This window comes from Amblyomma mixtum, chromosome 9, assembly GCF_055824585.1.
Source record: "Amblyomma mixtum isolate Tamu chromosome 9, ASM5582458v1, whole genome shotgun sequence".
NCBI classification, from domain to species: Eukaryota; Metazoa; Arthropoda; class Arachnida; order Ixodida; family Ixodidae; genus Amblyomma; species Amblyomma mixtum.
In genome coordinates this window covers 65,344,240-65,358,008 of record NC_143020.1, presented here as the reverse complement: position 1 = coordinate 65,358,008, position 13,769 = coordinate 65,344,240, and the positions used below count along the sequence as shown (strand labels likewise).

The following is a 13,769-nucleotide window of genomic DNA, read 5'->3' as shown; positions in this document are numbered from 1 at the left end:
GGCACAAAAGAGGGCTAATTGGAGAAATATGGAACAGCCCTTTGACCAGCAGTGAACATCGGTAGGCTTTGATACTGATTGTTCTTGTTCTGTTTACGAGACATCTACTAGACCCTCGATACGACCCATGGCAGGGCAGCTGGGGTGGAAATCTGTGCTTCAAAAGGTCGGGCAAGCCCTTTAACCACCTCCTGCCAGGAGAGAAACTCTCTTAAAACCAACTTTAGAACCGAACTTTACGTGATCTTCATCTTTGCCCCCCCCCCCCCCCAAAAAAAAAAGTTAGGCTCACAAAACAATTTGAGCCACCTCGTGCCCTTCTTTTTATGTCGCAAGCTCCCTTTGTGCAGGTCTGCTGCCCATGGAGAGCACGAGCTTTTGAGCCGCCATCTCGAGCAAAAGAGCACGGGCTCCTGGAAGCTCGTGTTCCGAAGAAGGAGAAGGCAGACACGATGCAGCAGCAACTCACGGGAGAAGATTTTCTGTCGCCCCTTGGCAGCGGTCGCCCGGGAACTCGGACTTCCGTCTTGCCCAACAAAGGGCTGTGGTCGTTCGGCATCTGCCTTGGCTGCGCCTGCGGGGTCTTCTTGGCCATAGCAATCAGCGCGCTGGTGTGGTTCGCGATCCACTGGACAGCCGAGCAGCAGCACGACGACACGAGTGGCACCGAGAAGCCGTTTTGCTGTCCCAACGAAGCAGCCACGCTGTTCGCCGTCATCGACCGCGATCAGGACCCCTGCACCGATTTCTACGCGTACATCTGCAAGCATGCCATTGAGGACGGCCTTGTTGAGAACGACGTGGCCTACGACATGCTGGTGAGTTTGTACTCGGATATGTGGGAGAATTACGTTGTAGTAGCTGCGATAGATTCCACGAAGCAGCCAGCAGCGAAAATTAGAAACCTCTGAGTGGAGATACTCGGCCTATATTCTAGCCCAAGCACTTTTTTTTCTGCTGACTTGTTTTTTTCTGGTGCGCCCCATTGGGGAAATGCATGCCGCGACCGATCTTACGACATTAACACTCGTTACACTGCGAAACAGGAAGTCAGCGCTCCGGATATCTCGATAATGTTCCCGTCTTTCTTCAAGGGCATACGAATGAATGTTTTGATAACTTCAGTGCACAATCCCACCTTGTGCAATTTACGGAATGGGAAGAGACCAGGAATTGTCAGATTTATTTCTAGATATACACCTAGACATACGGGTCCAAAATATCACTTCTGCTGATATTCCTAGCTACAATTATTTTGACAGAATTTCATCACAGTGTGGTTTGTTTTCAAAAATGTTCTAGCATTACAGGTTGACAAAATTTTCCACTAGCCGAGTGCACGCAGATGCATGTTTCTGGCATGAAAGAGAACTGTTAGGTGCACCTAAGAAAAGCGTTAATTTTATGTCAGAGGTAGAATGAATGGGAATAATGATATGCCTAGACCTACACTTGTCAGACGGGAGCACGACCTGTTATATTTCAGTGAGTTTGGGGCTGAAATCAATGCCATCGCCCTTATGAAAGGTTGCCTTTCTCACTGCCTCGAATCGGAGGTTGAAAAACTGGACACGCTTCAATAACGGGTGTCCAATCTTCTACTTTCGATGCTTTTTACGTTGTGTGTGACCTAATCGTGAGTGTCCACCAACGCCACCCTCGTCCTTAGCGGCGCACGTAGTACGTCCTGTGTTATTGCGAGTGTCACGTGGAACAGGATCGAATGGGGGAGGATGGAAGCTGTGCAGGAACCCTCTGATGCTACGTGTGGCATCAAGACTCTGAGAACCGATGCCCTCGTTAACCTAATGAGCAAAGAACGGTAGGGAAATGAGGGCCTGGTTACGACGTATAATTTAATAAAGCCCACAGTCATTGAAGCGAAGTAAGGCATAGCGTAAAAGTTTCTATCTTTTTTACTTGTGGCGTTGATGAATAGGAAATCAATAACGTAATCACTTTATAGCTGAAAGATAATTGACTGTGAAGTTAAAAAAAAAACAACCATATGCTGCCCGTAGGATTGGAACCGACGACTGAACAGATTGCACCGAAGATTTAAGTTCAAGATCGAACGAAATAACACTAGCCACTGAGTCCTATAACGCTGCCTAAAAGAGAGCAGTTCCGCTTACAACGAATCTGAGAGATGATTACCACATTGATGAATAAACTATTGTTTGTGTCACCGCGGACCTCGGTTTGCAGGCGGATGTTCGCTCCAGTATCATCAAGGGTACCCACAACTACGGCAGTCAGTCTGCAGCAGCGCTCCATGCCCTATTCACATCGTGCATCCAGGAGATATGGCAGAGAGATATGAGAGCCAAGGGTGCTGTAGCCGCCGTCCTGGAAATTGTCAACTACACCAGGCGAATGAGTGGCGCAGACCTACTTCGTTTTGCGCTAGCGGCTCGTGAGTGCTACCGATTGTCGTTCTTCTTCGTGGTATATCATGGCTCTGCTAGCCTAGCAAGGTCGATCACGTTCGACAGGGTGACACTCCGGGTAACCAACTACAAGAGGTACTGCGACGCCTCGTGCAGCGCCATCGCTCTCTCCACCCTTAATGCCCACTTTGGCACGAACTACACCGACGAGGAGATGTCCAAGTGGGAAGATAAATTACCGCCTGCCAATTCGAACTTAGAAGCGGCGTCTTTGGAGGAGATTTCGGAAGCTTTCGGTGGTCTGGAAGTTGCGAAGTTCAAGGACATATTGCGCGAGTTTCTTATTGACACTGACCAGCTGGAATCACTTCGCGTTGACTCCAAGGCGAGACTCCTTGCAGACATACGGCTCCTAACCGACCCACGAAACCAGCCTACGTCATTGTGCTACATGCTGTTTGTTGTCGCTTTGGACGCCATGCGCTCCATTCAAAATGACATCGCAGTAAATTCCCCAACAATGACTAGCGAGAAGATCTGTCAGTCACACGTGTTTCGAAGCAGCCAACTATGGCGAGTCACATACGTGGCCGGAATTGCAACTCCCGCCAAAGACCGTCAGCTGCACAACATCTTCGAGACCACACGACGTAGGTTCGTGGAATACCCCCCAATCCTGTCGCTGGTCGCGGCCGGGAATGACACGAAACGCTTCCGAGAATTGATCGGCAATATGTCTCTCATGCTACCTGGTGACCTCGTCTTGAGGGAGCCCGCCGTTCCCAATATGTCCGCGCAGGGCTTTGTCCGGAATTTATTCCTTGCGCTGAAGTTCGAGTTCGACACCAAAAAGAAGAAAGCACGACAAGGCGTTCCCAGGATTAGCGATGACAGCGAGAACAGGGTTGTGGACCGCATCTTTTTTGTGAACGAGACTACCCTCTACTTGACGTCAGCGGGGTACGGTTGGTTGAGTTCGGGCACCATGGACCCGCTGCTCGCCGACGCAGCCGTGATTGGAAGTCGTATGGCAGCCCTGCTGTGGACCAAAGTGGCCGAGTGGAAGGGCTGGTCTAGAGAAACGAAGGCCGCGTTGGAATCTCACAGGTGACATATGCCGAAATGCCACCGCTAATACCGCAAATAAGAGACACGCCACTGCTAAAGGGGCTTTGTGGCTTTGGGTTACGGTCGCGTGAGATAACACTGACATTGCTTTTTGTGTAGTGGCCAGAAGAAAATCTTTATAGAAGATTTTTAAATAGTACTTTATGACAATTACATTTAGTTCCGCTCGCAAGATATGTTAAGGCGCCGCTGATAAACTACTTTAAATTTATATCGTTGATACCCTCAACAAATACAGCGTTGTAGAGAAGAGTACTAAAGAGTTAACTATAGAAGACAATAATAAAAACTAATTTTTCAAAGGGTAGAAAATTATAGCATGTTCATACCTTATATTGCGTACAACGTTTCAAGCTACCGAAAAGTCAGTAATCAGAATTTGTTCACAGTTATTGGACGTGCTTTGGATAAATAAATTGCGAATCTAGATTTAGAAAACGTGGAATAGGGCTAATAATATTCGTGCAGTACAGCCGCCTGATATGTTGGCGTTCTGAACGAAAGTGAATAAGAGCTCTTAAGAATAGCGTCGCTTGCATATCGCGACCACCCATGCGGCGTTGTTATACCGCTGTGTGCAGTCATCAGAGGACAGGGGAATCATGTTAAGTAGTAAGCTGTTTAGCTAAAATGTATTAGAATTTTCAACTGCTGAGTTGAGGCGTCTGGTTACAATTATAAATTTGCAGCCGGCCGTTTGTTATGGCTGTACCTCTATTATAACTTCGAGATTACCGTGGGAGGCTTGCCAAAGTGAGTTTTCTCCATATCGCGCCAATCTTGAAAAACCGCGCTCCTTCGACGTGCCCTGATGCGAAGAATGTCAATCGCGTCACTCGTGGCCACATATGTTGTGTGCAGCGGAGAGGACTGCAGTGAGGATGTGAGAGTGCACGTCATGTGTTACGTGGCCCACAGAGCGACGCATTACTATGGAGATCGTATCTCGGCGCGCGCTTTTCGAAAAGGATGACCAAAATTTGTTTCGCAGCAGCGCCGAGCGAAGGCGCGTTTTCGGAATTGTAGAAAGGATGTGGTTGTTGCTAACACATGGCTACAAATCTGGGACTGCAATCAAGGGCCTAACTTAATAATATATTTATTTAAAACTCGTTAACCAGTTGATATCTCAAGAAGGCTTTTTTCATGTTCGCTTAAGCTACAAGTATATGAAGGTGGAGGAAGGGCCTCACTGCGCAGCTTGCCACGATGAGGAATCTTATGAAAGACTCGCAGCCGTGCAGTGTTTCGACTTTTGCAAGAGATTTTGGGCCTGGGTTGGGTTTAATGCTTGATACGCTCGATGTACTATTCTAGTTCTCTTCTAATAACTGGAGTAAAGAAATCATCATCATCGTCATCATCCTGACTACGCCCACTGCAGGGCAATGGCCTTTCTCATGTCTCTCTAACTAACGCTGACCTTCGCCAGTCGGCCACCGTATTCTCGCGAATTTCTTAATCTTATCCGCCCACCTAATTTTCTGCCGCCCCCTGCTACGTTTGCCTTCTCTTGGAATCCACTCCAATATCCTTAATTACCAGAGGTTATCTCTCCTTCGCATTGCATGCCCTGCCGAATTCCATTTCTTCCTCTTGATTTCGACCAGGATGTCATTAACCCGCGTTTGTTCTGTCACCCACTCCATCCGCTTCTTATCTCTTAACGTTACACTTATCGTTTTCAAGCCGAAAGCCTTTAATGCCTCATGCTGTCGTCAGCAATCCGTGTCGGCAGCCGTCTCTGTGTCCGTGTCGGCAGCCGTGTCGACAGATGTGTCCGCGTTTTGACGGGTGTCCACCGAGATATGTGAGACAGTTACTGCGTAATTTCCTTTCCTCAAATACAATTTTCGTTTTCTTCATTACGGCCCCTCTTTCTCTTTCTTCGTTCATTCCGACTTCCTCCCTTCCTGTACACTGCGGTTCAGGTGTACACCGCGATGACAGAATTACTGCGCCATTTCCTTTCCTCAAGAAGCGTTGCGTTCAAAGGGCAAGCTATCGCGCCGAACGGATGGTGGCTTTTCGTGGACTCCCTGGCAGCACTACAACACGCTGTCGCGTTGCACTCCAAAAGGCGAAGCTTAAGCGCCATTAATTAGCAGTCATTTAGTGCTGAGTCATTGATCAGTAATTAGTCATTAGTAATCTGTGATTACTTCGTGACCAATTATGTGTGACGTCATCCAGTGGTAACGTCACCAGTGTAACATGCGCAAAGTGGTGCGGAAAACGCTTTCGCCTCTACGCACTTTAGACAGTCAAAGTGCCCCCTGAATTTTTTCTTTCCATAACTCGCTGTATCCCAGGCCTGGTTGTACAGTTCTATCGAAGCACGGAGTCTCCTCCGTCTAAAAAACCCGGGACCCGGGGAGAAGGCGAACACGGAAGACCCGGGGGGGGGGAGCCAATGGGATACTTTGTCGGACGCATTGGTGAAATCTAGGAAGATAGTCTCCGCGATGCAACAAAGGTCTAGATTGGCATTTGTGCAGAGAAATTAAAAAAAAATTGCATCGTCTTACAGAAACAATGCGGAACGTGGTGCCCAATTAATTCGGCTCGAAAAAAATTTCACGCTGTAAAGTATTGCACAATTGTCATGAGCCTAACCTCATCCGCTGAAAAAGAATGGCCTCTGATAACTCTTCGAGTCACCGCACTCTATGCCATCTCAAATAATCTCATCTTTAACGGGCACTGACATCGCACTGTACACGGGCCTCTAGAATTTCGCCTTTATCGGCGGCTGAATTTCGTCCGAGGCGCAATTCTAGAGGCCCGTGTACTGTGCGATGTCCGTGCACGTTAAAGAACCCCAGGTGGCCGAAATTTCCGGAGCCCTTCACTACGGCGTCCCTCATAGCCGGAGTTGTTTTGGGACGTTAAACCCCAATAAGCCAACCAAACCATCATCTTTGCGAACCTCCATATTTCATCCACCTGCATTGCCCTCCCATGCCGCCTTCCTACGCTTGCCCTCCCTTTGACTCTTCTGCGTCACCTTAACGGAGTAGCGGTTGTCTTCCCTTCTCATTACATGTTTTGGTGTACAGTCGGGGACAAAAGTCTCCGGTCCACGTGTTCCTCCAGCGAAGCTTATAGCTCTACTATTAGACAGCGGCTGGACACCGCACCTGGGCAGATGAAAGAACAAAAATTTACCTTTTACCTCCACAAGTGTGGTCTCCAGCCGCCGACTAATAGCAGAGTTATCGGCTTCTTTAGAGGAACACGTGGTCCGGAGGCTTTTTTCCCTGACTGTACAAATCAAAATCTGTAATAGCGAACCGACTATTCTCAAATTATGGAACGAATCAAACAATGCATGTTCAGGATCAATTCAGGATTAAATGAAATATTTTATTCAAATACATTTTGAAATTTCGTAACAATTATCGAATAATTGGCAGCAAGTTGAAATAGGACGCCTCAGATTTCTACAACGACTGTTTCTGCCGCGAGCAGTCTCAGCGGGGAGAAGGACTCAGCCCCACATGATTGGTGTGGCGGCTTTCGTAATTCTTATACCTATAGCCTTCGGTAGAGGGCGCCACAATATGTTTCGGACAGGATTAGCAAGATTAGCCCTCATGGCCACTCTTGTTCGCCGTGGCTAATCTCTTGTCCCTCACGCGGACTCACGCAGTACCATGTGGCGCAGATTTTCTTGCGGAAGACATCAGTAAAAAAAGTGACTCTTTAGTCTGGATGAAAAGACGGTCATAGAGTTAATATGCTTACCTATTATTACGGGTGTTCTGGTGGTGGCGAGTTTTGTGTTTTTCGACAGCAGCTGCATCTAACTCCGTCAATTATAGCTCCACATGTTGCGCTTCGATGGCTTCAATGCTCATTAGGTTTTTAGTAATATCGCACAAGTGCTCAAAACAATAATTCAATTATTTGATTCCTAATCCATTCCGCTCTTTCACTATTCGATTCCTGTAAGATTCGGTTCTTAATTACACTATTTGTATCTGATTATGTTCTAAATGCTACTATTACCACGCTCCTAATTGCATGCCCTTACCATGCGTGTTTTTTCTTCTTTATTTTGACAGCAGCATAATTACCTCGCTTTTCTTCCTGGACCCAAGCGAGCCTTTTTCTGTCTCTGATCATTGCACAGCTGGTTTTCCTTGCTATAGCCTGCTGCGGTGTCCGCAATTTAAGTTCAACCCGTTTCGGTAGTCTCCGCATTTCTCCCCATTAAGTTACGTGCTGCAAGTTACACCTGTTATTCTCTTTTCGAGGCATATATTTTCTTTTCGAAGAGTGAATACCTGTTCTGCAGCGATATCCCTCATTCCCCTACTTTCCTTCTTCCCGCTATGCCACTGATGGGCTTCCGCTTCACTAGTTTTTCCGTTCCCTCTTGAAGTTTGAGCAAATTCGAGACCTAACCATCCTACGGTGGCTACAACGCACATTTCCGAAGACCTCCACATCCTACACGATGCGAGGGTGGGCGCATAGTATGAACTATATTTCATTTTCAGTCTCTCCATTGGGACTCTTCAACGACGACTTGGGAAGCTAGGATGCAAACGGAAATTCTCTTCCGAAATGTGCTAAAGAGGCTCGACAATGGTTGGAGACTACTTTGTGAGCCATCCTTTACATGGATAGCATGAATGCGCGGACGCCCGCACTGATTGCCGCATGCCTTTGCTGAGAATTTCGATTATGAACGATAGCTGAACATTTGGAGCGCCCCTTTTCTGGCTCGAGGACATGCCCGAAAATCTTGGTTACCTCAAACTGTGCGTGCTACCTCGTGAGGTTTTCGCCAGAGTTACTAGTGAGGTAGCAATGTCTCGTGGGTGAATGAGAAAAGCTTATATAACGCTTGCCAATACGGCGCCGGTAATTGAGTGAAATTTTTTCTTCTATTTTCAAGTAATATTTAGGCAATGTGAGTCATTTTTATTGCCCGTCGGTTTGTGACAGCGGGTCATATTTTTATAGGTCACGTAGTTTAACCCAAAAACATCCACGTATGATTCAACAGTACCATAAATCATTTTGGATAGGACTATTGCTCTATCTATATGTTTCTTAATACTATTTAAAAATTAAATATGTATGTAGGAACACGCACACATGTTGCAACGCTATATCGCTTGTGCGAGTACTCTAATGCAGCCTTATTTCAGAGCGCACGCTTGTACAGAGTCCTAGTTAAATATATTACTTTACTTCGCAGAAGATAACCTTAAAATACATGACGTTTCATCTGCAAAAGAGGTTTTTTTGATAATAAAAAGTTAACTTTCGTAGGAAATTAATATTGTGCGCTCACCCAGACATTTTGCAGGATGTGGAGGTCCTCGGAATGGTGAGTTGTAGCGACCACAGGAAGATAAAGTCCCAAATTAGCCTAGACTTGTAGAGTGAATAGAAACATCTATTGAGGCTATAGACCGACAGGTTGCAGGCTTGCTATTTCAGGAGGCGAACGATCTTACTGTGAAACGCCAAAGCATGAAAGCCGCTAATCCCATACAGAATGGAGCAAGTAGAGCTCTCAGAACTTATCAATAAGCACAAGGTAACCGACTTAACGAACTTAATATGGAGAGAATCTACCATGCTTTAAAGACGGGATGTAGCCCAAAAGATGGCGAAGAGGAAATAATGTGTAGACGAAAATCAGATATATGCATTAAGAGACGAAGAGGGAAATGTCATTAGCAATATGGATAGAACAGTTAATCTAGCCGAACAGTTGTACAGAAATCTATAGAGTAGTCAGTGGAATTAGGACGTTAAAGGGAGAGGATTCAGCGTAAAGCCATGGCGCTTCCCACTAGTAAACAAAGATGAAGTAAAATAAGCCTTAAAAGCATTCCAAAGGGGGAAGCAGCTAGCGAATATCGAGTAACACCAGATCTGTTGAAGGACTGCGGGGATACTGCACGCCGGTAGCTTGGAAGAACGCTAACGTCGCCTTTATCTATAAGAAAGGAAACGTCAAAGACTAAGAAAGTCACGTACCCATCAGCTTACTGTAGTAGTCGTAAAAAAATTTATTTGGGAAGCGAAATGTTGGCGCATATAGGTTGGGGGAACGATACATTTGCAGCTTCAGGGTTGGTGTTCCCTATTCCAGGATCCCGTAGGCCTCCGCCGCAGCCTTGGCCTTCGTCACCCGCATAAGCTGTGTGCTCGGTTCGGAGTCACTCAGGAGGGCTTCCCACTGCTCTAGATTATGGCTATTTACCTTAAGTAGTAAAGGGCATTTTCAAAGCCCCAGGTAGCGTTTTACGTCGTAACCCCCCCCCCCCCCCCCCCCCGTGTCTACCGGCCACATTTTGTGATATATGGCTCTGCTTGAGTAGGTGTCTGCCGTCGTCGGAGCGTGGTGGCCTCCTCTCTGTTGAGGTTGTCCGCAGAGCACAGTACTTTTTGCGCGCTCCCAACAATGCCTTCATTGCCTCGCCGAAAGATTCTGCTGAGCTGAAGGGTTCGACCGGCAAACCCGCCCTCCGCTTCGTCAACTCTCGCGCAACCCTGACGGACAACCGCGTGTGCCGCGACATTTTCCTAAACCCCAGTGCCGGGGATCCAAATATCGGAGTTTTCTGTGCCTGTGTTGTTTTTCTTCGGAGAGGATCCTCGCGGCTTTGCGGCCGATCCTTCCAGCTGTGTATGCCCATAGATGCAGCCTTCAGCCTGAGTATCCGTCGCTATACATTAACTCACTCCCTATCAGTTGGCCTCAGTCAGGGCTACAGCCACGCAGATTTCTTCCGCTGCTTGCTTTGCCTTTGTGCGCACTGACGCACCGGGGATTATTTTTCCTTTGGCGTTCACTACAGCTACCGCCCTCGTGCTTTCCACCGTTCTGTGCTAAGACGCGTCCACATACAAAACCATCTGTTTCTTCTTTCGGAGCCTGTCCAACTCCGAAGATCTCGCCGCCTACTTTACATTGTGGTTCTTCGTCCCCATGCTTTTCCGGGCACCGGTTTAACCAAGAAAGTGTTCCTCCTTTTCCTGTGAATGTCTGTTTTCTCTTCGCCCTTGACTTCTGCTGGGTATCCCAGCTTTACCAGTAGCGCTCTAACAGTTGCCTACAATATATTTACTTGGTAGTCGCTAATACAGTCAGGACAACCTTAGACTTCTATAAACCAAATGATCAAGCAGGCTCTCATAAAGGCTACTCGACAATAGACCGTATTCGCGCTATCATTCAGGTGACAGAAATTTTTTATATATGTAAAAAGAACTATATATCCTTCACTGATTACAAGAAAGCCTTTGACTCAGTCGTAACCTCAGCAGACAGGCAGACATTACGAAATGATAGTGAAGATCAGCCTCACGTAAAATTTCTGGAAGATACCTAGAACGGCTGCACAATCGCCAAAGACCTCCAGAAAGTCGGCAGTAAAGTTCCTATATCGAAGGGTTCCAGGCATTGAAACATAATCTCTGAAATACTGAGAGGTTTGGGCTGATAATAGCTGCGGATAATAGTGAATGGCGAGTACGCTAGGAGCTTGCAATTCACTGATGACATTGGCTTGCTAACTCATTAAAAGGATGAATTGCAAAGCATCATCAGTGACTTTGACAGCGAGAACAAAACGGTTGCTCTAAAAATTAATACACAGAAAACGGAAGTGATGTCCAGCAGTCTCGGAAGGGAATGGCCGTTTGCAATTGGTAGCGACGTGAAGGAAGTTGTACTGAAATACTTCCAATGAGCGCAGCTAGTGACTGCCGTTCCTTATCACGAGAGGGAAATTACTTGAAGAATAAGAATGGGGTGGACCACAGTTGGCAGGTTCCCTCAGATCATGATGGCTGTTTGCCAGTATCCCGCAAGAGAACAGCATATAACAGCTGTATCTTACCGGCACTCACCTACAGGGCAGAAACGCCGAAGCTAACGAAAGGTTTTAACTTAAATTGAGGACAACGCAGAGAGCTATAGAAAGAAAATTATAGGTGAAGCCTTAAGAGACGGGAGACGGGAGATTGGGACATGGAACAAACGCGATATAATGACAGCCTAAAGCAAACCAAGAAGAGATCGCCTATGGCAGGGCATGTAATGCGAGGACAAGATAAACGGGGTCGTTAAGGGTAAAATTCTGAACTACAAGAGAAGGCAAGCGTAGCAGAGGGCGGCAGAAAGTTATCTGGGCAGATGAGGTTAATAAGTTCGCTGGGATACGGTTTCCGCAACTTTCAAAGGACAGGGTCAGTTGGGGAGTTATGGAACAGGCTCTGTTCAGCAGTTACCGCACTCAGGCTCATGATGGTGAATTAGTGCACAATTCTTAAAAGAACGACATGCTTAAATGTTAAATATGGGCGTGTTATTTCCTGTTTACGAGTTCTGACAGTAGTTTTCACGCAGGCAATGCCTCATCGGCAGCTCAATCGACCTCGATGTGCTCGATAGCCTGTTTTCACTGGTGGGGCTCAAGCACGGGCTGCAAATCGCTGCCACTGTCGGAGCGGCAGGCACCGTCTCTACAGATGACGTCACACCGGCGGCTCCAAGAGCAAGCTGGCACAAGATTCGAGACGCCTGGAGCCTCTACCGGATGTCAGAAGCACAATTCTTCTACGCACGCCTAGTGTACTTCCGCTGCAGCAGCACCGCATTCTTCGTTCAGCCTTTGATTACCGAGCTGTTAAGAGGCAACGCTGACTTTGAGACCGCATTCCAGTGCCCAGCGAGCAACAAGTCAAACAAAATCAGCCACTGCATGAACCTTACTGTGCCACGTAGCTGTTGCACTGTGCAGTGAAGGGACCCTTGCGAAGATGCAACGCGCATGTTCACCTTTTAACCTATTTTGTACGGCCGCTCGACACGTAATTTGTTTCTTTCTTCGATCAGAGAGGCTCTCGCAGTTGATAACTCGGTTGACATCCGATCATTCATAGATAAGTATCAGGGATCAGGTGATTATCCAGCTTTTGTCAGTAGTTTATTTACCTAGCTTTTGTCAGTAGCTTATTCATCATGCTTAAGCTTGTTTAGTTCTGTACCTTTCAGATTAACCTCTCGCTTCTGTCTGAAGGAAAGTTATACACGTATAGAAAATGTTAATCGAATATTTTTCTCGGAAAGAGCTTTTCTGCTGCTGTGATTGTTGACGGAACTAGCCGGCTTACCTAGCCAACCACTAGACTCATGCATCTGTGCATGAAAATTGAAACAGCGTATGAACAGACCCAAAATGTGTCATTGTTTACCTCAGTAAACATTCTATTGCACTGCGTCAGTTTTCATTTGTTTTTCAGCTATGCCCAAGTCAAAAGTACAATTTTGACGACTGAAATATCCGCGTGCACTCACCGTCCTCCGCTTTCTTGAGTCTACCAGGATCATCGCAAAGAACTCCAGGCGGTCGAATTTTCCGGAGCCCTTGCCTATGGCGTCCCTCATAGGCTGAGTCACTCTGGCACGTTAAACCCCGATAAACCGTAAACCATAAACTTGAGGAGTGTGCGAGTAAACTTGTCCCTGATATTGGCAACATGGGTACCCGCGCTCACAAATCATTGTCGAGGTGCTGCTTACTGTAGACTGTGGCTTTGAAAAGAGCATTTGTCACTCATAGGAAATAGGCTTATAGCGCACAGTTCCCAGCTCCACCCTTTTCTCTCCAAAACATGTACTGAAAATGAAGTTATTTCTTTTTATGTCTGCATCGTCTCGATTTCCGCATGAATGCAAGCACAGTTGTTTATTGCGTGCTCCATATCTGTCGTCGATATTGAGGGAAGGAAACCTGGCGTAAAATAAGTGGATTCTTAGGTTACTTTACGAGTGGAATGCGATTGCTTCAGATTTCACATCCGTCGCAGCTTCTGTTGCAACTTCTGAGTGTGTTTGCGACAATTCGTTTGAAAATTTTATTCATCAACAGCCATAGTCCTGTTGTTTGCGGCAGTAGTATATTGTCACCTAGTGGTGACCGCAGTCCAGCGAGCAGGAAAAGAATTGCTTCTAAACTAAACTCTTTATTTGGGCTGACTTGCGCCAGCAAAGGACTGAATGAGTCGGCGACGGCGTAGGCACAAGCGAGCTCGATGGTCGGCGAACCGAATTCCCGACGCTTTCGGCCGTGCTGTATTTAAAGCTGATAGCCAACTGTCGAGATGCCGCCGCGGTGGCTAAGTGGCTATGGTGCTCGGCTGCTGACCCAAAAGACGCGGGTTCGATCCCGGCCGCGGCGGCTAGAATTTCTTTGGAGGAGAAATTCTTGAGGCCCG

The 13,769-nt window shown here is 47.0% G+C and overlaps 1 protein-coding gene across 1 annotated transcript; it reads left to right on the top strand.

The window, feature by feature from the left end:
- Nucleotides 1-452: 452 nt before the first annotated feature.
- Nucleotides 453-12,295, top strand: LOC149329401 (uncharacterized). The gene is made up of 3 exons (XM_089559239.1): nt 453-818; nt 2,209-3,497; nt 11,899-12,295. Exons 1-3 carry the CDS (start codon nt 453-455, stop codon nt 12,293-12,295), a joined length of 2,052 nt encoding a protein of 683 aa, XP_089415365.1.
- Nucleotides 12,296-13,769: the final 1,474 nt, after the last annotated feature.

What these genes read in the sequence shown, in the direction of transcription:
- LOC149329401 (XM_089559239.1), top strand. Translation starts at nt 453, where the DNA reads ATGCAGCAGCAACTCACGGGAGAAGATTTTCTGTCGCCCCTTGGCAGC. An exon ending in ACGTGGCCTACGACATGCTG is followed by an intron (nt 819 to 2,208) that starts GTGAGTTTGTAC and finishes CTCGGTTTGCAG; the next exon opens with GCGGATGTTCGCTCCAGTAT. An exon ending in GCCGCGTTGGAATCTCACAG is followed by an intron (nt 3,498 to 11,898) that starts GTGACATATGCC and finishes GTTTTCACGCAG; the next exon opens with GCAATGCCTCATCGGCAGCT.